Genomic DNA, 24570 nt, shown 5'->3' with positions numbered 1-24570 from the left:
CCAAATTGTATTAGCCTAAGGGTCATTGGACTTGTTCGATGCTCCAGAAAAACAGTACTTAACATTAGGACAAGCTCAAGTTTTAGTTGAATTTCACTTTATGGATAATTATATTCTTAAATATAGTTAAAGATTTAAATATAATTAAAGATTATTGAATACTAAAAGAGATCAAACTTTAACTCAGGCGAAAGCATAGTTCCGGTAAGAAAAAAAAAAAAAAAATAGGCTGACACAAATTCACCCGTTTAGTTGTAAACTTCAAAAGAAGGGCAACATATGCAATTTTTTTTCACTGATTATATTGTTTTTGGTTAATAACTTAATAGTTTTAGCTCAAATGACACTGAAAAAAATTTCTTGTTTCCTAATCATAGTTTTAATCATAGTTCTAATCATAGGTTAAATCCAGTTTTAATAGCTCTTACAGGATATGATTAGCCATATTTTATAATATCTTAAAAGAGACTACGCTTGCGAAGTATATGTAAAGAATTTTGGTCAATATTTAGTACTCAGAATCTAATTTTATGTACACATTATTTAGTTATTTTTCAAAATCTGAAGTTTTTATTTCCCTTTTTTAGCGGCTATTAATAAGAACATCTCTTTTCCTACTGCGTTTTGATTTATTTATTTTTGCTCAATTTTTAAATTTTGCATTTCTATTAAGTTCAATTACATTCAATATATTTTTCAATAATTTTATTATTTTCAATCAATAAATATTAATCGCAATTTTTTTATAGGAGATATTATTATTTTAACCTTTAAATATTTTAATTCAAATATTTATATAACTTATCTAACAAATATCAAATCAAACTGGTTTTCTATAGTTACAACTTTAAATCAAGGAGTAAAGTTTGGGATTCTAGTGGGATTAGATTTTAATTATTCAAATCAAATTTAATTGAAGCTCAAACCAGCTTTTTCTTTTTACTGTCTACTAATCACAACATCTCCATCAATATTACACTTCACTTTATTTAATTTTGTTAAATTTCAAATTTTTTATTTCTATTAAAATTAAACCTAATTAGATTTTTATGAGGTTTAAAATTCAGCTGTTTTCGAATTTCGCTTAAATCTAAACTTCGGAAAATCAGCACGCAGAAACGTAGGAACAAAATAAAACCTTTGTAAATTCAGCACAGTTTTTAATTTCGCAAGAGTTCTTTTATATAAATTAAAAAACTATGAAAAAAGTTTTTTTTTTAAGTAAAGAGCCGTATTAGAAATTATAATACGATAAGACGAGCCATATAAGACGAGCAGAAAGGGAGTCCTATAATAATTCAAACTCAAAACGACCAGACATTACTATCAAAGAATAAATAAAACTGAAAACGAACAGAAATTATAGTGAATAATAACATCAAACATTAAGATATCAGTGAAAGTCAAACTTAACGCTAACGGAAGTTACTACAAACAGCAGTTCGACTACTGTCCCCCCCCCACCATAGCCATAGGCCTTCTAACGTCTATTGTATCATTTGTGTTTTAATTTTTCATAACATCGACGAAAAATGAATCACTATAACAACCAAGGTAAGCGGAAAGAACTAATGAAGATCAACCCGATGTTTATTAGGCTATATAATGATAATATATAATTATAATTCCTGATATAATTCATGAGCATCTCAGCAATTCAAGATTCAAGATAAAATTTTTCATAATGGTGTTCTTAAGGATGCTAAAATTTTCAGTTTCCAAGCCCCTCCAAAGTTTCTGCGACCACCCCTCCCGAATAAAGTGGCTCTAAAAAAGCATGAATAATACATTGAAGGCTTATGGCTCTTTACTACAGATACCGCTCGAGCGTTGCCTCTGATAAGTAACATTAACAATGAGACACAGAACATACCAAGCAATGCCAAAATACATGCAATAAGGGCCAAAATAAAATCAGGTGACGTGGTAAGGGTGGCACCAAGCAACTGAAATTCACAATGAGGCCCAGTAAGTCCGGCAGGACATAAACATTCGTATTCTCTTTCATCTTCGTAATTCACGCACGTACCCCCATTGCTACAGGGAAAGGACTGACATTCGTCTATGTCGACGCAAGTGGGGCCAAATTGTTTTTGTCCATGGGGGCAGCTGAGAAGTAAAAACAAAACATGCATAAAAAATTATAAAAAAAGCTAGATAACAACAGCAACAGGGTGACATGTGTATGCTTCTGGAACTCAAAACACAAAAGCTGCAAACAATAACAGTAATATAACCAAACCTGCAACAGTAGACAACAAGAAAACATGGCTTTTCTTTCAAGTTTTTAACTTTTACCCCCTCTAATTTTATAAATTTCGTACATGTTTTCAGTGTGAATCGGCAAGATCCATCCCTATCTAATGCCATACTGTGTCAATAAAATGTCAAAAGCTAATAAGTCACCAAAATATCAAAATCCTACTGTGTCAGTTTTCCTGGACACGAGAACTTATAAAGGGAAAATTAAAGCTGAAATTTCTCTGCTCACAAGACCCAGGAATAAAAACGTAATATTGTTCGTTCATTAAAATCTATATATGCGAAGTAAACAACAAGCTATCCATGTGGGGCACCTGAGAAAAAAAAAACAAAAACAAAGCATCCACAAAAAGGTACAAAAACCAGATAACAATAACAGGGTTGCCATGTGTGTGGTTTAGAGTTTAGAACATTAAAAGCCACAAGTAATAATGGTGATACAACAAAACAGCAACAAAAGACAACAAAAAAAGCTTGCCAAGAAACGTTTGCTTGAGAAGTGGGGATGGAAAAACCCAAGCTTTTTCATACCGATAATTTTATCGAGAATGACGCAGCAATTATCTTAGCCCTAAAGCAAATTATTTATCGTCATCACTAGTAAGAATCAGCACGTCTATCCTGCGCAGAGACTAAATTTCCACAACTGATAAATAATAAAAATATACAATAAAAACTTTATAATAATATAATAACAATAATATAATGATAAAAACGTTAAAGCCTATGATAAATAATACAAAGGTATAAACTACTAAATTTATATCTTTGAAACGTTCGAGAATACCTGAATGAACGAATTGACGAACTTTCAGACAAAATCTCAGTAAGATAAATTATACATGAATTTACCATTCACCAGTGGAACATATTCACCATTCGAGCAAGAAAAAAAAATTAATAGCTATAGCCTTTTTTATTCAATGCAGCATGAAAATAGAAAGTAGCATCGAAATTCTGTAAAATTCATTAGTTTTTAAGATTGGGGGGGGGGGGGGGGGGGGTACAAAAAACTAAAAAAATACATATCAAAACATGGAATTCATATTTAATCCATCGTGATTTCCTGGAATATTTCTGGTCTACGCTGTTATTATGAAAGTGAAGAGTAACGTTTAACCCCAAAATGAGCGGATTTCATTCCGTATAGGAGTCCTATAATCCGTATAGGATTTCAGTGAATTCGATTCAGTTGATAAGAAATTCCTTACACTACTCTTTCTACTATTAAACTTCGGAATTATACGAACGTGATATTAATGTGATAAATTGTGAGGAATTTCAATTATCTATTAAAAGATTTGTAGTTAAGATTATTAGGTAACCATTTTTATTTCAATTTTAGATAATTACATAGCAAAGAAGTGATCGTTCAAAAATTAATAAACCGATAGCTTTTGTTGCATAAAACCTTCAATGAATTTTATGGTTTTAGTCAAAGGGGTTTATTGGCCACATATAAGAATGCAAATTGGTCTTAAAAAACAACCATCAACGCTATCTAGCGTTTCCCGATAATTTTTAAAGCTTCATAATTGTTTTTTTCCCTGAAATTTATATAAGACACTTATTAATCTATTAAGTTTTACCTTATTATAACACTAGAAAACAGACCAAGAAACGCCCAGCACGAGACCGTGCGCTAGGGAAGCTTACGGTTAAACAAATTCTCAAGTAACATTTGAGTTTTAGACGCCAGGTGAGGCGGGAAAAACGCCTAGTTCTACTACAAGAAGAAATAAAGCAACACTCGATTTAGATGGCGTTTGTGATTTTTTTGTCGACACCGACGCTACTTTCTAGTCTTCCGATTACCTACACTCTTTTGTTTTAGTTGCATTTAGAGTAAAGACAAACAATATAAAAGAATGACTGAACGAGCTTACATCTACTTAAAAGGATCAGTTTAGGAAGTGCCAGTTTTCACTAAGCTTTCTGTCCTGTGTTTTGTTCAGTATCAGTATCAATATCATCAGTGCCAGGGAATTTATCCAATCGTCTTAATCTTTAACCCCATCATCTTAACCAAAAATATGATTCCTACTAGTGATGATGAAAACTTTAGGCGAAAGAAATGACGCGACGCCAATAGTACCTGCATGGTAATTGAAAAAACATGGTAACTGACCACCGAGACGTCAAAACCGTCAGGAATGACGTCAAAGACGTCAAAACACGCTCAAAGATTAAACCCAGGGAATCTCAAAAAGTCTTAAATACAAGTAAAAACTTTTCCGAAAAACTATTAATCGCCAATTCATCTTAACCAAAAACATCCATTTTTCTAAGATCCCTAATAGCAATGGTGACAAACGTTTGGTAAATAAAATACCAGAACAGGATCAGCAGCTGCATAATAATTTAAAAGCGGTGGTAACGGATCTCTGAGCCTTTAAAATACGCCAGAAATTATCTTGAACACTAATCCAAGGAATCTCAAAAAGTCTTTAAAATATTAACGAAGACTTGTCTGAAAAGTTACTTTTCGCCCACTTATCTTAGTCAAAAACGTAAAAAGTTATTGTTCACCTTGTCATCCCATTCAAAAACGTGCATTATTTGAGATTCTTAAAAATGATGACAAGAAAATTCAGGCAAACTTAATAAAACAATATCATCAACACCTATATGCTATTAAAGAGAATGTCGGCAACATTACGCCATTTATGCCACTGTACATACCAAAAAGGTATTGTTCACCCTAACAAGGAAAGTTCATTATTTTAGATTTTTAATAGTAATGACGACAAACTTCAGGCAAATTTAATAAAACGACGTCAGCAACAGCTGCATGCCATAAAAAAACATTGACAACATTACGCCATTTATGCCATCGTACATATCAAAAAGGTATTGTTCACCTTAGCAAGGAAAGTTATTGTTCACCCTATCATCTCAACAAAAAAGTACGTTATTTTAGATTCTTAATAGTAATGACGACAAATGTCAGGCAAACTTAATAAAACGACGCCAGCAACAGCTGCATGCCATAAAAAAGCATTGACAACATTACGCCATTTATGCCATTGTACATACCAAGAATGACAAGTAGGCACACAAGGATAGCTGCCAGAGCTCCCATACTGAGTCTGACAATTCTCCCTTGTTGAAGAAGTTCACAATGGTCCCCTAGATAGCCCTCCGGGCAGGCACATACATAAAATGGCTCCCGATTGAGGCAAACACCTCCATTTAAACATGGAGAATTTATACATTCATCTCGGTCAATACAACCCCGTCCGTCTGGCGTTCGTATCCGTGATTCCCCGCAGCTTGAAAAAGTAAAGGGGAAATGTTTATATAATAGATAAAATAAAGACTATACAATATACGAAGATATGACACTAAATATAAAAGAAGAGAGAAGAAGACAGGATTTAAAAGATATAAACAGATTTAAATATAAAGCTAATTCTAGGCCTTTTAGAGCAATAAAGGTTAATATGCTATTATAGATTTTTATCTTTACCAGCTTTAAACAGGACAAGAATAAACTATAGTATTAGAGAATAGAAAATTACACAGAAATTAAGAAAGACCAAAGAAAATCGAAAAAATAAACTATACAAAAACAATGAATTTTTTTTTATTTTGACAATCAAAAAAAAAAAAAAAAACTCGGAAACCCCCTGAGAAGCTTACTTCAAAATTTAGATTTTTTTCTAGTAATTGATACTTTCCCTTTTGAAATTTGAATGCGAATGAATTCGCTTATCTTCACCCAATTACGAAGGGGGTGGTGCTCAAATTCCCCCCTTTTTTAATAGAGAATCTAGACACCTAGCAATAGGAAGGGAGAGCAGTATACAAATTTATGGAAAATATTTTAATGAAAAGTAGATTGCTAGAGTTTTTGTGCAGGGATGCCAATTGCTCCCCTCCTAGATATTAAAAAAATACCCTTTATGGTATTTTCATGGAAAAAGTAACCCTCCTCCCCAATTTAAAAAATAGTGTTTGTTGAAGTTTTCATTAAAAAATTAAGAAAGATCCTTGTCTCCCCTATTCGTTAATTGGCGATCCTGGGTGTATAATATATACATATTGTGAAATTAAATATTTGCTACCCTTAGTTTTCATTGGCTTTTTTTGTACAAAAATAAATAAAAATACAATAAAATTATTGCGTTTTGCTTTAAAGGTAATGTATGCATAAAAAGATAGTCTTAAGAAATAAACAATTTTTTTAATTCCCATGAAGTGAATAAATAAATAAGATTATTATTTTATTTAATCATTTTCTTCGTCACGTCTATTACGTAATATTATGTCTTGGCCTAATTAAGCTCCATTTACCAACAGTAGTCACTAATTACTTTAATTACTTTAATAGTAATTAAAGTGACAGTAGTCACTTTAATCATTGAGTAAACACAGTGATTAAATAAAGCAGTTAATTCGTTCTCACGTCTGAGTCATATTTAACCTCAGTACGGTTTCTAATAGATAAGTAAAATCTGTATCGTGGTTGCAGCAGTAGCCCCAACCTAGTAAAAGACGAACTAAACTTATAGGCTGTTCCCATCTTTTGCCTCAACAGTCTAGCTTACCCTGACGTCAACTTTTTTATTTTTTTTATTTTAACTTTATGGTGATTTTATTTATTGATCTTTTTCTATTTTTTTTCATACGGGACTCATATTTTGAACTCATCTGTAGCAACTCACTGCAGGGTCAACGCAAGGATCATAGTAGGGCGAACGCAAGGACTTCAGTTAATCTAGTACATACATACATATATTAGGGCAGAGGCCCACAGATAAGAGAGAGCACTGAATTTTTAATAATAGTTATAACAATCTTAAGATTGCATTGTTACTTTTTATTAGTTATTTATGATTACCGTTATTATTTTTATTGTTACTACTTACAAACAGAAACAATTAAAAGGCAATTATTCACTTAAATCTGTACTTAATTTGTGTTTTTCCTCTGTTACCAAAAGAGACTAATTAATCAGAATCGTCTTGATGGACTCTGTCTATTTCATAAGGAAATATACATGGCGCAAAATTATGTTTAGAAACCGACACATATTAAACTTTTGAAATCTAAATGAAATGAAAATTCATAACACATACGCAGATGGTTGTAATACAAATAATAAAAACCCAAATATTAACTGCTTCATTTTCCACCGCCAATGTAGTTTTACTTTTGTGCGTCTGAGGTTAAAAATAATATGAGAGTTAAAATCTTACGAGAGTGAACCTAAGAATTTTTCTTTTAGAGATTTTACTAAGGAAAATTTATATCGGCTGCCTAATATTTACGCAAAAATTTGACTTTGAATTAAGGGCAGACCTCCCCTACCGTGATACGAAAATCTATAGAATATCTATAGAATAATGCTTAAAGTGTGATCAAATTAGTGACAAAGGACTTGGTCAAACCGGCATCTCACTGGTTCGATCGATAGCATAGTACAATTTCGAATGAAACATATTCGAACATATTTAGCTGTTGCTCAAGATCGGATATTTTTTTTTTTTCAGTTACCCTATCACCGTTACATTGTGTAACGGTGTAACCGTCTCTTGTATTTTAGTGGTTTTTTTCTTTACGGTTTGTATTTGTTTATGTATAATTTTCATTTCTTTTAATACGATCTTGTTTAAATTAAGGTTAGGTTAGTTTAACCTATTTATTTAAATCTGTGTTTTAATTATCGAATAATTTTATCAATATAATAATGCTTAAAGTGTGTTTAAATTAGTGACAAAGACGGCTGACAAATTAGATTAAACGTCAGGAATAAATTTCTTTGATGTTTTATTCGCTGTTTAGACTTGGTCAAACTGGCATGACACTGGTCAATTAATAGCATTGCATAATTCTGAACGAAAAATGTTCAAACATCTTAAATTGTCACTTAATATCAGATTTTATTCAGTTACCCTTTCACCGTTGCATGGAAAGGTTCTTCTTTGTTTTTTTCGCTTTGTTTTCATTTATTTTAGTGGTTGTTTCTTAAGGTTTGTTTTTATTTTTCTGATTCTGCACTGACAACTGTTGAGCAGAGATCTCGGCCGAAATATTTGCAACATTTTTTCGTTCTCACAAGCTGGAACTATCTTCGCCTTTTTTTTGCTCATATCTTTTTCTCGTCTTTTTAAAATTTCATAAAAGTAAGAAAAGTGAATATCAAACATGTGTACTTTTCTTTTTTTGCGTCTTACGCAAGAGCATATCCAGGGGACAGGTCTGACCCCCTCCCCCAATTGTCACACTCGCAAAAACGTAGCAAAAATGCATATGAAGAAATTTTTATGTGCTTTTTAAAGTTTTCTGTACTCCATTCCCCCCAAAAAAAGTCCTGGATACAGCCCTGGTCTGAGGTTACAAGGAAATTAAATTTTAAAATCACGGCTTACCTGCATTCATACCCCATCCATAAATCTATACACTCGAAAGGTGGGTCGCACGTAACACTGGCACATGGGTTGTTAGAAGGACAACCTTTACGTATATTATGTGATAATGTGGCTTGGCCCCATTGGGTTCCATTTAGCGCAGGAGGTAAGGGTAGAACTTTACCCTCTAATCGAATATCATCCAAACACCCTGTAAGAAATATAGATGTTAAAAAAATTGTTTTACGTTCCTATAAGCAATACACATGAACATTAAAAAAAACTCTTAAAATTTAAAACTCTTAAAAAACTCTTAAAATTTAAAATTAAAAAAAAACTCTTAGCAAATATTTTCAATAATATCAAAAGCTACCCATCTTCTATTATCACAGCCTTGAAAAGGCTGCTAATTGAAAAGACAAAAAGAAGAAAAAACGCACTTTAATATCACAAAAAAAAACGAACGCGTTCAGTTTGAAACCAGAGAAAAGGTCGATTTGCCATAGCTACATTGAATAGTAAAATTGACCCAATAATCCAAATCAGAAATCCTGTTTCCTGTATGGAAGCCTAGAAAACTTAGTTTCGACATCTATTCGATCCTGTCAAAACAGAAAGGGGGTAGTGTTTATCAATATCAGGAGAAATTCTATATGCTAAATAGCGAGCAAAGAATATGATCTTATTAATTTTTCGATCAAATATATATCTGTGAATGGTATCTTGAAAATGGCACTATATTCTTTTCTGAATTAAATAAAAAAAAGACAAGCTTTTTTTTTAACTGAAAGTAAGGAGCGACATTAAAACTTAAAACGAACAGAACTTACACTGTATATGAAAGGAGCTGTTCCCTCCTCAACGTCCCACTCTTTACGCTTATCAAACTTCAACTCTTTCTCTCACCTCTACTTTTTAAAACAGTAAAAAACTTTAGCGTAAAGAGCGGGGCGTTGAGGTGGGAACAGCCCCTTTCATACACGGAATAATTTCAGTTCCTTTTAAGTTTTAATGTCACTCCTTACTTTCAATTACAAAAAACTTGTTTTTTTATTTAATTTCTGAAAGTTTTTGAATTAATACATATTTTGATTTTGGCTCTCCGCACATGATCACCCCCGAGAAAAAAAAAGAAAGAAAAAAAACAAATAAACACGCATCCGTGATTTGTCTTCTGGCAAAAAATACAAAATTCCATATTTTTGTAGATAGGAGCTTTAAACTTCTACACTAGGGTTCTCTGATACGCTGAATGCGACGGTGTGATTTTCGTTAAGATTCTTTGACTTTTAGGGGGTGTTTTCCCCCATTTTCCAAAATAAGGCAAATATTCTGAGGCTTGCAACTTTTGATGGTAAAGACTAAATTCTATGAAGCTTATACGTTTAATTCTTAATACGTTTAGAGAATTTTACTTATTCTTTTGATGTATCTATTAGCATCAAAATTCCGTTTTTTAGAGTTTTGTTTACTATTGAGCCGGGTCACTCCTTACTACAGTTCGTTACCACGAACTGTTTGAAAATTGACATGCTACCATTTTTCCGGTGTAAAAAAAATGATCTTGACTGGTCACAACTTAAGGAAAATTTGTTTCCCCCTCCCAGTACCCTTAATGTTTTTCTTTAATCGTCTGCTAATTGAAGTTAGAAGCCCCTGAACGTTGAAACCCTTGAGCATAAGTAGGTATTGAAAAAACAATTTGTTTGTTAAAAACTTAGTCGATTCCGAGCTTTCAGAGAAAGACAATCGTTTTCAATAGCTTTAAAGTGAGCTTTAATTACTTGATTACTTAATTACTTGATAGCTAATTACTTCTTAATTACTTTTTAGTTACTTTCCATTAAATGCTACGCAATGCACAATTTTTCGTAATAAGATAGTAGCTCGGTTTCTGGTATGAAAAAATGTTCTATAGAGGTTATGACTTCGGTAAGATTCATTTAAGACCTTCAATTCCAGTCCATTTTTTGAATTAAAATCAACTTGGTGGACTGTGATGAAAAAGTTGAGAGCCATGGCTAATTGAAAAAACAAGCCAAGACAGATAGTTTAAGTGAGAGGCAAAGCTGGCATAAGGCTTTTTCAGAATTCTACAAAAATGACTTCACTTTTTGATAGATAGTCTATCATCCATCCATCCTAGGGCAGAACCATGGCTGATGGACATGTAGTAAGGGTAATTCAAACATTCTATCCGTTCTATGAGCAATTTGAAGGCAATTGGAGACCCCAAATAATTTTTTTTCTAATTAATGAGCATGTTCACAGGACTTCCAGGCAATTGGGTAATTGAGATTGTTCATATTTCATGAGCTTTGTCTACTGGGAAAGTCCACTGGAATTGCAGATCTTAAACAAATTGAAGGAATAACATTTTTCATACGAATCAAATTACAAATACCCAATACCTCAATGGTTTGATTCTTTACAGCGAATAAATGAAATTTTAGTTGTTTTGTAAAAGAAATAAAAAAAAAACTGTTTTTCGTTTTCACTGAGTGAAGCTCGGTCCAATGGCACTTTCGAAGCCAACTGGAGAATAATGACACACATGGCATATTAGGTCAAATGCAGAAAAATAGCACATAAAAGCAAACTGGAGATAAATCACACCGATCATGGTTGCAACTACCACTACAACCTGGTAAAGAACGAACCACGGCCCATGGTAACCGTTATTTACAAACCACATTTTTATAAAAACTGATTGGCGAAAAAAATGGCCCTATGAAGCTAATTCAGGAATAGTAACTATTATCCTGATTAGTATTAATAGTAAAATGTTATTTCGGAAACCTATTTATGGGAATTTTAAAAAATATTCTGAAACCCCTAAAAAATGGCGCCGGGTCGAAACAAAAAATATACCATTAGAATCACTATGGCCAAAAATCATAGATAGGAAACTTACAGCTCCGTGGGTTTAACAACAAGGAAAATCACTTTTTGCATGGGTAGCACGGATATGTATTCCTTTTTCCCCCTCGAATCTTCATAGTTAACTATTTAAGGGCTCATTTGAAACGAAATTGCTATATCTAGTGCCTTTTGTAACTAGTTAAACACAGTATTTAAGTGAAATATATAATAATGAACCGGAGTGACACAAATAAAGATAGTCATTTAGAGGCTTCTAATGCATCATTTATCGTTACGACGAGGTCGACAACCTTATATGATGAATCAGATTCCAAATCAACGTGAACAAAAACAACAACAATGGAAAAAGGAGCGAGTACCTATAATAACTTAATACCTAAAAATTTTAAAAAAAGGGGAAGTACCCAATGATTTTAGGAAAACCTTAATTAAACCACTGTATAAGAAAGGTGACAGGAGTGAGTGTCGTAATTATCGAGGCATTAGTCTGGTCTCTGTACGTAGCAAATTACTGAGTAATATGATACTTTTTAGACTGAGACATGCTGTAGACAAAGTTTTAAGGGAAGAACAATGCGGTTTTAGAAAAGGTAGAGGATGTGTCGACCATGTTTTCACTCTTAGGTTAATAATTGAGAAGTCCCTTCGTTGTCAAACACCTTTGGTCCTCAGTTTTATCGATTATGAGCAAGTTTTCGATTCTGTTGATAGAACAGCGTTAACAAAGGTCTTATCGTTATGTGGTATACCTGAAAAATACATTAAAGTGATTTGCGCTATGTACGAGAATAATACTGCTGCGGTTAAGGTAGGAAATGAGGTTAGCAACTGGTTTTGTATTAAATCAGGACATAAGCAGGGTTGTGTTCTATCCCCCTTTGTATGTATCATTTTGATGGACTTCGTCTTAAGGAGCACAGGAAAGGCAATTGGAGACCATGGAATCAAATGGGGAGGAAGAACGCTCCTGGACTTAGAGTATGCTGATGATTTAAGCATATTAGATGAAAGTGTGAACAAAATGAATGAATTTTTAGGGGTTTTACGAGTTCAGGGTACTAAAATAGGCTTGAAAATTAATGTTAAGAAGACAAAGTCACTAAGGCTAGGAATAAGTGATGATGAACAGGTGACATTAGGTAACGAAAAGATTGATCAGGTTGGGAGCTTCAGTTACCTTAGTAGTATTATTAGTAAAGATGGTGGGAGCAGTGAAGATGTTAAAAGTAGAATAGCTAAGGCTCAGGGTGTTTTTTCACAGTTAAAAAAAGTTTGGAAGAATAGAAAGATAAGCCTACAAACCAAGATTAGAATATTGGAAGCTACAGTGATGACAGTGGTCAAATATGGCTCTGAAGCATGGGCACTCCGAAAAGCAGATGAAAATTTACTAGATGTTTTCCAGAGAAATTGCCTACGGATTGTTCTGGGTACCCGGCTGACTGACCGTATTTCAAACAGTAGGTTGTACGAAAAGTGTGGTTCAATGGCGCTTTCTGGGGCTATAATGAAAGAAAGGTTGAGATGGCCAGGCCACGTTCTACGGATGAAGGATGACAGATTACCGAAGATTGTCCTTTTTGGCCAACCGTCTGGGGCTACACGGAAAGCAGGTCGTCCTTGTCTGGGTTGGGAGGATGTCATAAATAAAGATTTAAAGGAAATGGGAACTTCCTGGGAGGGTGTAAAGAGGGAGGCTTTAAATAGATTAGGTTGGAGGAGGAGCGTGCGTAGCTGTGTTGGCCTCAGGCGGCTTGGTGCTGCAGTGAGTTATTAGTAGTAGTAGTAGTAGTAGTAAATTGTACCTAAATAGGTATAATAACTATCAACAATGTCACACTGACTAAGCACAAGTCAACTATGACTTATTACTAAAAGCACAGAAAATTCGAGTCAATATGATATATTTTTAGTCTCCTTTTTCAGGTATCTGACTGCCAAGAATCAAAGTGTAATAAGTGCAATATTTAGGTTTTGAACAATAAGGCTGACTGAACCTAATAAGTAAAATGGAGAATAATGGCACGCATAGTTTGTTGAATCTAATGGAGACAAACAGTATATAGAATCAAACTGGAGAAAAGTAAGACATTCAGTGTGATAAACCAGAGTAGCACGAATCAAAACAAAGACATCTAAAGAGTTTTTAAGACAACATCGATTGTTACGATAGGGCCGATATCCCTGTATAGTGCATAAAATCCAAAAGTTATAATTTACACACAGTTGCTTGATTTTAGATAACATCTTCAAAAAAGAATAAGCTGCACTAAGTAGTACATCAGAACGTTAAGTAGAGCTTAGATCCAACTTTGTTGCCCAAAGCCCCATACCAACCTAGTCAGAGATGAGCAGCTGCGTGCGTATCCAAAAAAGAATACGCTGCACTATGTAGTACATGAGAACGTTAAAGTAGAGCTTAGATAAACTCTGTTGCCCAAAGCCCCATACCAACCTAGTCAGAGATGGGCAGCTGCGTGCGTATCCAAAAAAGAATACGCTGCACTATGTAGTACATGAGAACGTTAAAGTAGAGCTTAGATCCAACTTTGTTGCCCAAAGCACCATACCAACCTAGTCAGAGATGGGCAGCTGCGTGCGTATCCAAAAAAGAATACGCTGCACTATGTAGTGCATGAGAACGTTAAAGTAGAGCTTAGATCCAACTTTGTTGCCCAAAGCCCCATACCAACCTAGTCAGAGATGGGCAGCTGCGTGCGTATCCAAAAAAGAATACGCTGCACTATGTAGTACATGAGAACGTTAAAGTAGAGCTTAGATAAACTCTGTTGCCCAAAGCCCCATACCAACCTAGTCAGAGATGGGCAGCTGCGTGCGTATCCAAAAAAGAATACGCTGCACTATGTAGTACATGAGAACGTTAAAGTAGAGCTTAGATCCAACTTTGTTGCCCAAAGCACCATACCAACCTAGTCAGAGATGGGCAGCTGCGTGCGTATCCAAAAAAGAATACGCTGCACTATGTAGTACATGAGAACATTAAAGTAGAGCTTAGATCCAACTTTGTTGCCCAAAGCCCCATACCAGCCTAGTCAGAGATGAGCAGCTGCGTGCGTATCCAAAAAAGAATACGCTGCACTATGTAGTACATGAGAACGTTAAAGTAGAGCTTAGATAAACTCTGTTGCCCAAAGCCCCATACCAACCTAGTCAGAGATGGGCAGCTGCGTGCGTATCCAAAAAAGAATACGCTGCACTATGTAGTACATGAGAACGTTAAAGTAGAGCTTAGATCCAACTTTGTTGCCCAAAGCACCATACCAACCTAGTCAGAGATGGGCAGCTGCGTGCGTATCCAAAAAAGAATACGCTGCACTATGTAGTACATGAGAACGTTAAAGTAGAGCTCAGATCCAACTTTGTTGCCCAAAGCCCCATACCAACCTAGTCAGAGATGGGCAGCTGCGTGCGTATCCAAAAAAGAATACGCTGCACTATGTAGTACATGAGAACGTTAAAGTAGAGCTTAGATCCAACTTTGTTGCCCAAAGCCCCATACCAACCTAGTCAGAGATGGGCAGCTGCGTGCGTATCCAAAAAAGAATACGCTGCACTATGTAGTGCATGAGAACGTTAAAGTAGAGCTTAGATCCAACTTTGTTGCCCAAAGCCCCATACCAACCTAGTAAGAGATGGGCAGCTGCGTGCGTATCCAAAAAAGAATATGCTGCACTATGTAGTACATAAGAACGTTAAAGTGGAGTTTAGATCCAACTTTGTTGCCCAAAGCCCCATACCAACCTAGTCATAGATGGGCAGCTGCGTGCGTATCCAAAAAGGAATACGCTGCACTATGTAGTACATGAGAACGTTAAAGTAGAGCTTAGATCCAACTTTGTTGCCCAAAGCCCCATACCAACCTAGTCAGAGATGGGCAGCTACGTGCGTATCCAAAAAAGAATACACTGCACTATGTAGTACATGAGAGCGTTAAAGTAGAGCTTAGATCCAACTTTGTTGCCCAAAGCCCCATACCAACATAGTCAGAGATGGGCAGCTGCGTGCGTATCCAAAAAAGAATACGCTGCACTATGTAGTACATAAGAACGTTAAAGTGGAGCTTAGATCCAACTTTGTTGCCCAAAGCCCCATACCAACCTAGTCAGAGATGGGCAGCTGCGTGTGTATCCAAAAAAGAATAAGCTGCACTAAGTAGTACATCAGAACGTTATAGTAGAGCTTAGATCCAACTTTGTTGCCCAAAGCCCCATACCAACCTAGTCATAGATGGGCAGCTGCGTGCGTATCCAAAAAGGAATACGCTGCACTATGTAGTACATGAGAACGTTAAAGTAGAGCTTAGATCCAACTTTGTTGCCCAAAGCCCCATACCAACATAGTCAGAGATGGGCAGCTGCGTGCGTATCCAAAAAAGAATACGCTGCACTATGTAGTACATCAGAACGTTAAAGTAGAGCTTAGATCCAACTTTGTTGCCCAAAGCCCCATACCAACCTAGTCAGAGATGGGCAGCTGCGTGCGTATCCAAAAAAGAATACGCTGCACTATGTAGTACATGAGAACGTTATAGTAGAGCTTAGATCCAACTTTGTTGCCCAAAGCCCCATACCAACCTAGTCAGAGATGGGCAGCTGCGTGCGTATTTTCTAATTCTGAAAAAAGTGAAGTATTCAGACAACGCAGGTCATCGTCATATGTGCACCTTAACGTGTTTTGGAGTTTACCTCGCCTCCGAGTTTAAACTGGTTGCCACTAAAAAGTGGGTGTGAAAATTTAGTTGCTATAAAATATGGGCACGGTACATCCATTCAGGGGCACCATAAAAAAATCGAAAAAACAATAAAATTGCGCTACCTAGATTTTTAAAATTATCTCCTCCCCTTCATTTTTGTGCATTGGGCTCCCCACCCTACGACACCGGATTCTGTTGATATAGATAATCAACAATTGGGGTTCTTGAATAATTTTATTTGGATGCTTTTCTACTAATGAATATACAGAAAGTAAGCAATTAATTGGTAATGCTATGGATTGGACAATGAAGGAATAAATCATTGTTACTTAAAGAATTTTACCTTTATGGAAATCTGCGTAGACCTCATATGACCGAACGCCCGTATATTCAGCTTTACCACCAGCATAAACCCCTTCTTGTTTATCCACCTGCATCCATTGATGACCACCAAAAGCAAATGTTTCGTTATATCTCCGACCTTCACCGCCATCTAATTCAATCATTGCGGAAGAACCATGACGATTGACTTTAACACTATGCCACTGTCCGTCATTCACATTGACTGCAGACAGCCATAAGCTTCTTTCTTCGGTTCGAAGGGAGTTGAGATTATACCGAAAGCGAAGTCGACTGTCACGAATCTAAAATAAGGTTGAAATTGTAAATGAACGTTAGCCAGAGGAATGAACACGTCACAAAAAACGAGTTATTCGTCATTACTATCCCGCTTGGTAGACGTATCATTTATTCGAATTTATAAATCAAGTGGCTGGATTACTTAAAGCGGGGAATGAATATTACCAGAGGAAGGAAAACGTCGCAAAAAAAGACGTCGATTCGTCTTTCCTACGTCATCACGCTAGGTAAATGTATTATTTATTTGAAGCTGTAAATGAAGCTGCTGTATTATTTGAAGCAAAAACTGAAAGTTGGCAAGAGGAGGGGAACTTGTCTCTAAAGAGATGCTAATTGGTCGCTAATAAGCTCTTAGCATTAGTAAATGCATAATTTATTTGAAGCTTTAGATCTTCAGATTTTGTTTATATTTGGAAGTCCAAAATTTCTGCTGCTCCACAGAAGAAAATTATGGAGTTTTCTTGTTTTTTAAGCTAAAATAAACATTTATTTTGTTATAATGTAACATGAAATAGGGCATTATCAAAATTGAAAAACATATTAAAATACAAGAAGTATAGAATATGCAGAAAACATTTTTACCGTTAAAATTTTGTTATTTCTTCATCTCCACACTTGATTGATACTCCTGTTCTATGAAAGGTGTTAATTTTGTTTTGCAAACTTTCCCTCACAGTTCATCCCTAACCTATGTCAAAAGTTCTAAACTAGAGAAAAAGAAACCAACATAGAAATGGCTAAAACTTCATCATTGTAAAGCTAAAAGAGCGTCAATTACAGAACAAGATTCCCCATGAGCTTAAGCCCAGACGATATGAGTTGTCAAAATTTTTACAATCCTGACAAATCGCAATTGGCTGTCACCCATTTAAGTTTCCACTAATAGCACACCTTTTGAAGTTTTAAGTTTCTTATCAATACCTTTACATCTCTTACGTAATCGACTTGTGTTAACTGGCCATTAGATTAGCCATTTTTTAACTGCGTAGTAGCCACTCGCTACCTCCCGTTCACCTTTTCCCCACTTTATCAGCATAGAGAGTTCTGTACGAATACGGAGAAGATTGCCATTTTTAAATACTTTGTTTTTCAATTTGTACTGAATAAATGTGGCTCCTTTTAATTGTGTACTTTGTATCTTTTACCCAACTTTTGGTCAGATAAATAGATACTGCAGGATTACAATTGGTGTATATGTAGGGAGGTTGAATCCCTAGTTTTGATATTCCTCAGCAGGGAGAATACCATACACCATATCGGAGTTTAAGAGGGTTTCATCTCCAGGTATAATCTACTCACTTAAAGGGCGGTTTTCAAGACTTAGAAAGCAGATTTGGGGTGACTTTTCATGCACTTCCGTGGATAAAAATGGACGAGAATAACTTTCTATTCGGGTTTTCACGACTTGGAAACGCTTCTCTTTCGATAAATGAATCCAGACAGGTCGTGGAAGCCACATTTCTGGCGTAATTTTCAAAAAGGACGAACAACATGACTACATTTAGGAAATGAATTTTTTATGTCAGAAACAAAGTGGGCCACTTCCTGTTCCAAAGTCAAGTAAGCTAGAGCGGTCCTGAAACCTGTTCCTCTAGTATCCGTAATCCAAGCGTCATCTTCACTTTCCGCTTTTCTATTTTTGCTTTCCAGTGCGACCGAGCTAGAAAGTGTTTCCAAGAATCTTGGGAAAATCCCCCTTAAACCTACATAATCTTGCCCATCCCCTGATAAGAGTGTCTGGCAGGGTCCAACAGCCAACACGTATCTAACAAAGACATTATTAAAAATGGTAATCAATCAACCAATTAAAAAGCGAATTAAAAAGCGAATTAAAAAGCGAAGGGTAAAAGAGTTGCGGAACTAGGGTATTTACTGCATCTGCAAATACAAGGTAATAAATGTTAAAAAACCTTTGCTGATTTCTCGGAAGAAAAAGTGAAAAACCTTTTGAAGAAAAAGTGAAAAATCAGCAAAAAACTTTAGCTGATTTCTCGGAAGATGGTGACTAAAATCTGAGACTTGAATTACTATAAGATAGATGTGATCATTTAATAATGTCTCTTAGAAAAATATTACTTGCCTTACCTTACCACCGCCACATTTTACCCCAAGAGGGTGCAGTGAAAACCCAAACCAAGTCAAAGCTGAAATTACACCCCATTAAATTTAGGATAAATCAGCACAGAAACTAGCTCGTTCTCTATTTTGTGGAAGCGTATAACGAGTCGTAGCGATTTAAGATATATATATATATATATATATATATATATATATATATATATATATATATATATATATATATATATATATATATATATATATATATATATATATATATATATATATATATATATATATTCACTGTTTCATTTTTATAAAGACTGCGTAAATTAGCCTTGTGGTAGAGTGCATGTCTAAATAAAACGCAATCTAATAATTTTCATTTCAAACAAATACGTCTATGACCTAAGCTTACCTCTAGAATTCCATACTCTCTTGTATGCTGGTCACTAACTCTGAACAACTCCCCATATTCTTCTCTCGTTCTAAATCGCAGTTGAATAGAAGTTGTAAAGCGATCTGGCTCAAATGACAGTGCATACTTTACATAACTCTGAGGGTTGAACATAGCTGGCACTGTTTCCACATTACAATAGAGTCCAGTCCAACCCGGCTTGCATTCACATCGTGGCTCAGCAGCTGGTCCAACGCAAACTCCATGTTCACCGCAGCCATACCAAGGTGCAACACTTTTACCATTTCCACCGACGGTGTATGTGCCACCACCAATATCCTTAGCACCAGAACAATTGTCGTCAAGATAGTGGCACCCACCAGCACTGCCACTAGTAATTCCAGGCTCTGCTAAGTCATACATCTGAAAGAAACGGTTCTCTATTATGAAACTGAAAAATATTAAACTAGAAAAATATGAAAAATAAAGCTAAAAATTATTAGCAGTAATTGATATTATAATTAAAGCTAAATTATTAAGCTAATTAGTAACTAATATTAAAAATAATCATCAAATTATTGTCTAAAATTATAATATCTTGGAAAATTAAAAATAAAAACTACCACACTAAGAAAATCAAGAAAAAACTAAAATAAAATTAACTAGCCCTACCGCTTTAGTTGTTCATTCATTGACGCATTATAAAATCAGTCTTTTTGTTAGATTCTTTCCGCTTAGCGTGCCACGAGACAAAGAGAAGTGACAGAATGGATAGAAAATATATAATTGGGCCATTAGGGGATGAGGGCAAAGTACTTGGACTTTTTGAAGTTAGAAAACAATACTTACTACATAATATGCAGAATAATTGTACCTAACACATTATGCATGCGCATCCGCTATAATTTACCCCCCCCTACCCCTAATGTGCAAAGTTATAGCATAAATTTGCTTCTAAAGTACTATATTTTTTCTTATTTCTATATTTTATATTTTATTCTGTGGTATACTTCATTAGGATTAAGTGTCAGAAAAACATATTAGAAGAACATTAGGTAGGGCGTATATCATACAAGTACCGAGACCTCTTCTCAACTTTTCTCGGTACAGAATAAAGAATAAAAACCAAAAATACAGATAAAAGCCCACAGAACAACATTAAAAAAACAACCCTAAAAACAAACATATTTTATTTCCTTTTTTTGTTTATATTCCGCAAAAAAACATTAGAAATGACACTGCGGAGCAATAGAAAATGTTAATCGAAAAGATAAGTCATTTACAAAATATCATCACGGAATTAAAACCAATCAATATTAATAACCGTAAGAATAAACAAGATCAATAGTCATTATTATAATGGTTATTATAAGCTATGCAATCCTATTTTAGCTTAGCAAGAAATTCTACAATATCAGGATAAATAACGCTACTAAAACTGCATGCTGGGATTTGTTTGTCGACATTTAACCAGTTAGCGACGTTTGTCGACGTTAGCGTTTAAACAGTGTACCTAAAAGCCTTTCACCCCTTCCTAAAGCCCCTGCTGATTCTAGGTGGGAGTCAAAGGTCAAGCTAAGCCTGTATACCTCCATGGCGGTGATGGTAGTTACAGGCAATGAGGTTCGATCTTCCGTCCCTGGGCAGCAGAGGAAATCCGGCAGCGCACCTCAAAGCGGTGGAAGGGTGTAAACACCACTGAACTCCACGCCGAGCGACTTGGTGGCCAACTCGCTCCGGGTGACCCGCAAGACTGGGGACCTTGCGGTCAACTCTATTCCCAAGAAACATTGATGGATCTGAGACCTAGAAGAAAAGTTGTAGCAACTACGGCGTCCCCGGCAAGCGACGCAGCCCCCGTATTGGCGCGGGTGTCAAGAAGTAAACTAGCCAGCCATACTACGGCGTTCCCGGCAGGCGACGCGACTTTGAATATGGCGGCGAAGTCGAAAAATCCTTTCAACGCCATAAATCTAGGAAAACCTACTACAGTCATTAAACAGGCAAAATTCAGAATAAATGTTGGATGCTGGAATGTAAGATCCGCTAATCAAGAAGCCACACAAGCTTTTCTTGTCCATGAGATGGAGAAGTACAACATAGACATACTTTGCATATCCGAGACCAGAATCTCCGGTTCTGGCTCTATAGTTATAACGGCTCCTGAAACACTACATCAGTTCCACTTTTCCTATTCCGGAGTAGAAGATAATTCAGGACTCCACGGAGTTGGTTTCATCATGAACCAAAGAACCAGAAACGCTCTCCTAGAATGGGAACCAGTCTCCTGTAGACTTGCTAGAATCAGACTAAAAGGAAACCCTGCAAATGTGTCGATAATTTCTAACTATGCCCCCACCCGTGACGCTACTGAAACGACCAAGGATGATTTCTACGGTGAACTGAAGCAGTTGTCTTCTTCTATAGCCGCACGTGATTACTTGATTGTTGCTGGAGACTTCAACGCAAGAGTTGGTCCATCTGACCAGACCACAAGACAAATCCTGGGAAAATTTGGACAGGGTCACAGATGCGAGAATGGGCAGAGGTTGGTAAACTATGCCTTGATGAACCACCTTGTTATCACCAATACCATATTTCAACACAAACCTAGCCACCTCTTAACTTGGCATTCAAATGACGGTGTCACTAAGGCCCAAATTGACTTCATTCTCGTACGCCAGCGCTGGAGAAGCTCTGTGCAGGACTCTCGCTCTTACAACGGCGCGGACACAGGCTCACAGTCTGGATCTTACCACAGGTTCGTCGCAGCAAAAATTTTGCTACGTCTTGCAATTCGAAGAAGAAACAAGTCCAAGGTCGGCTTCGATATCGGTAAACTTCAAGACAAAGAAGTGCGGCAGGCCCTCAATTTGGAACTAACTAACCGGTTTGACACCCTCAGCTCTGATGAAAACCTAGCCCCCGATAAGAGATGGGAGACCTTTAAAACCGTGATGACAGAGACCGCCGATGAGATCCTAGGCCGAGCAAAAATCAAACGACAACACTGGATAACCGCTAGAAACCTGTCAATAGTCGGTGAGCGAAGACAAAAGATGGGAGGCCTTAAAGAAGAAACAAAGGAGTTACGCAGACAGGTAAAACGCTCTGTTCGGCTGGACCGCCACCAAATATGGGAAGATGCTGCCGAGTCATTAGAGAAAGCAGCACACTTACATGACACCCGGAAGCTTTACCAGATCCTGAAGGAATCCGTTGGTAAGAAAGCTGCTGTCTCAGAAATAATGAAAAACAGATCAGGAAAAATCATTAGTTGTCAGAAGGAACGTTCAGCAAGATGGAAGGATCACTTTCAGCTCCTCCTGAACCCATCCCCTTCATCTGCTCATGATGCCTTCCCACCTTCCGTCTCTAAAGAGCCTTACGATATCGAGCTGGATACACTGACCAGAGCGGAAATACTAAAAGCGATCAAAACCCTAAAAACCACAAAGCCCCAGGTGAAGACGGCCTCCCCCCGGAACTATACAAACAATGCCCTGAGGTCACTGCTGAACAGCTCCATGGCATTCTCGAAGAAGTGTGAAGGACCAACACTTTTCCAAAAGATTGGAAGACATCAGTCATCCTCCCCTTCTATAAGAAAGGAGACAAAACCGAATGCAAAAATTACCGCGGAATAAGTCTCATAGACATTGCCGTCAAAATATTCGGGATCATGCTCTTGAACCGCTTCAAAGAGGCAAGGGAGGAAAGAACTCGAGGAAATCAAGCCGGCTTTCGACCAGGTAGAGGCTGTACTGATAATATCTTCGCCTTTCGCCTCATTATCCAGCAGTTTGAAAGGTACAGCCTACCCCTGATCTTGATGTTCCTGGACTTCATTGCAGCCTTCGACTCTGTCACTCGCCAGAAACTTTGGAAGATCCTAGAGAATGACGGAATGCCGCTGAAGTTTGTTGAACTGATGAAGGCATACTATGACGCTTCAGTGAGCCGAGTTAGAATCTATGGCGAAGAAACCGAAGAATTTCTGGTTGAGTTCGGAGTAAAACAAGGATGTGTCCTCTCTCCGACTCTGTTCAATTATTGCACCGATTGGGTGCTTGACAATGCTCTATCGTCTTATCCAGGAGCGCAGGTTGGACAGAATCTCTCACTGACTGACCTCGATTATGCGGATGGTCTCCTGTCAGACCCTGTAGAAGCCCAAACAATGCTTGACAGCGTTGTGGCCTGGGCAGACCTGATCGGCTTGAAAGTCAGCACAGAGAAAACGAAATCCATGGCTATTAACCACGACACAGGACCATTCCCACTAACTGTCAACCAAGTTCAGCTGGAAAAAGTCAACCGTTTCACATACCTAGGCTCCCAGCTTTGTACTGACGGATCTTCCGACGCTGATATCCAACAGAGAATACAGAAAGCGCAGACAGTCTTTGCCTCCCTTCGGAAACCCTTATGGAATCGCCGTGAAATCAGTGTCCAAATGAAAGTTCGAATTTACACGGCACTAGTCCGCACCGTTCTCCTTTACGGGTGCGAAACATGGTCGGCAAAACTACAACAAGAGAATACACTTAAGGTGTTTGAGCATACTTGTCTACGAAGAATTCTCAGAGTACAGCTACGTGACCGTATCTCCAACGTGAATATACGTCGAATGTGCAATATTCAGAGAGATGTTGTGCTCACTATTAAAGAACGCCGTTTGAAATGGTTGGGCCATGTATTACGGAAACCGCCAGAGTACCTGCCTCGCCAAATACTTCTAGTTGAGCCTATTAGCTACTGGAAGAAACGCCAAGGAGGACAGAGGAAGAACTGGTGGAGCCTGGCCAAGTCAGACCTTGAACCAATCGGGGGTTGCAGAAAATTCGGTCACACATGGTCAACACAGTGGCTCGCCTTTGCAGAGCAGCTGGCACAAGATCGATCAACATGGTCCAAGAAGGTCTCTAAGATCATCGATGCCGGGCGAGGTGGAAACGCCTGATTCCCGTCACAAGTACAAGTAAGTAAGTACTCACTTTCCGTTGCTTGAGCGTCTATTCGGATCGAATAATTAGCATCTTGAGGCATTATAGACCCTTTTTTATGCTTTTCACTGCCAATATGGCAAAAGTAAAATGAGCCACATGATTCTGGCTACACTGTTTTTCTACATTCTACTAAAAACTAAATATTAATTTTTTCATTTCTTTTATGCTATTTTTATAGTTGTATATTAACAATATCCAATACTTTTTTTATCTTAATAATATCCAGCGTAGGAGTTTTTTTTTCGTCTCTGTTTT

The 24570-nt window shown here is 36.7% G+C and overlaps 1 protein-coding gene across 1 annotated transcript in view; it reads right to left on the bottom strand.

Moving 5' to 3' along the window:
• Nucleotides 1–24570, bottom strand: part of LOC136033280 (neural-cadherin-like) — a gene marked incomplete at its 5' end in the record, with an annotated part of 72366 nt that overhangs the window by 11409 nt on the left and 36387 nt on the right. The window contains 4 exon segments of the mRNA XM_065714038.1: nucleotides 5299–5534; nucleotides 8637–8826; nucleotides 16556–16856; nucleotides 19328–19729. Coding sequence (XP_065570110.1) covers nucleotides 5299–5534; nucleotides 8637–8826; nucleotides 16556–16856; nucleotides 19328–19729 — 1129 coding nt within the window.

The sequence above is a fragment of the Artemia franciscana genome, chromosome 11, assembly GCF_032884065.1.
Source record: "Artemia franciscana chromosome 11, ASM3288406v1, whole genome shotgun sequence".
NCBI classification, from domain to species: Eukaryota; Metazoa; Arthropoda; class Branchiopoda; order Anostraca; family Artemiidae; genus Artemia; species Artemia franciscana.
The sequence above is the reverse complement of the archived record's forward strand: the minus strand, read 5'-3'. Positions and strand labels throughout refer to the sequence as shown.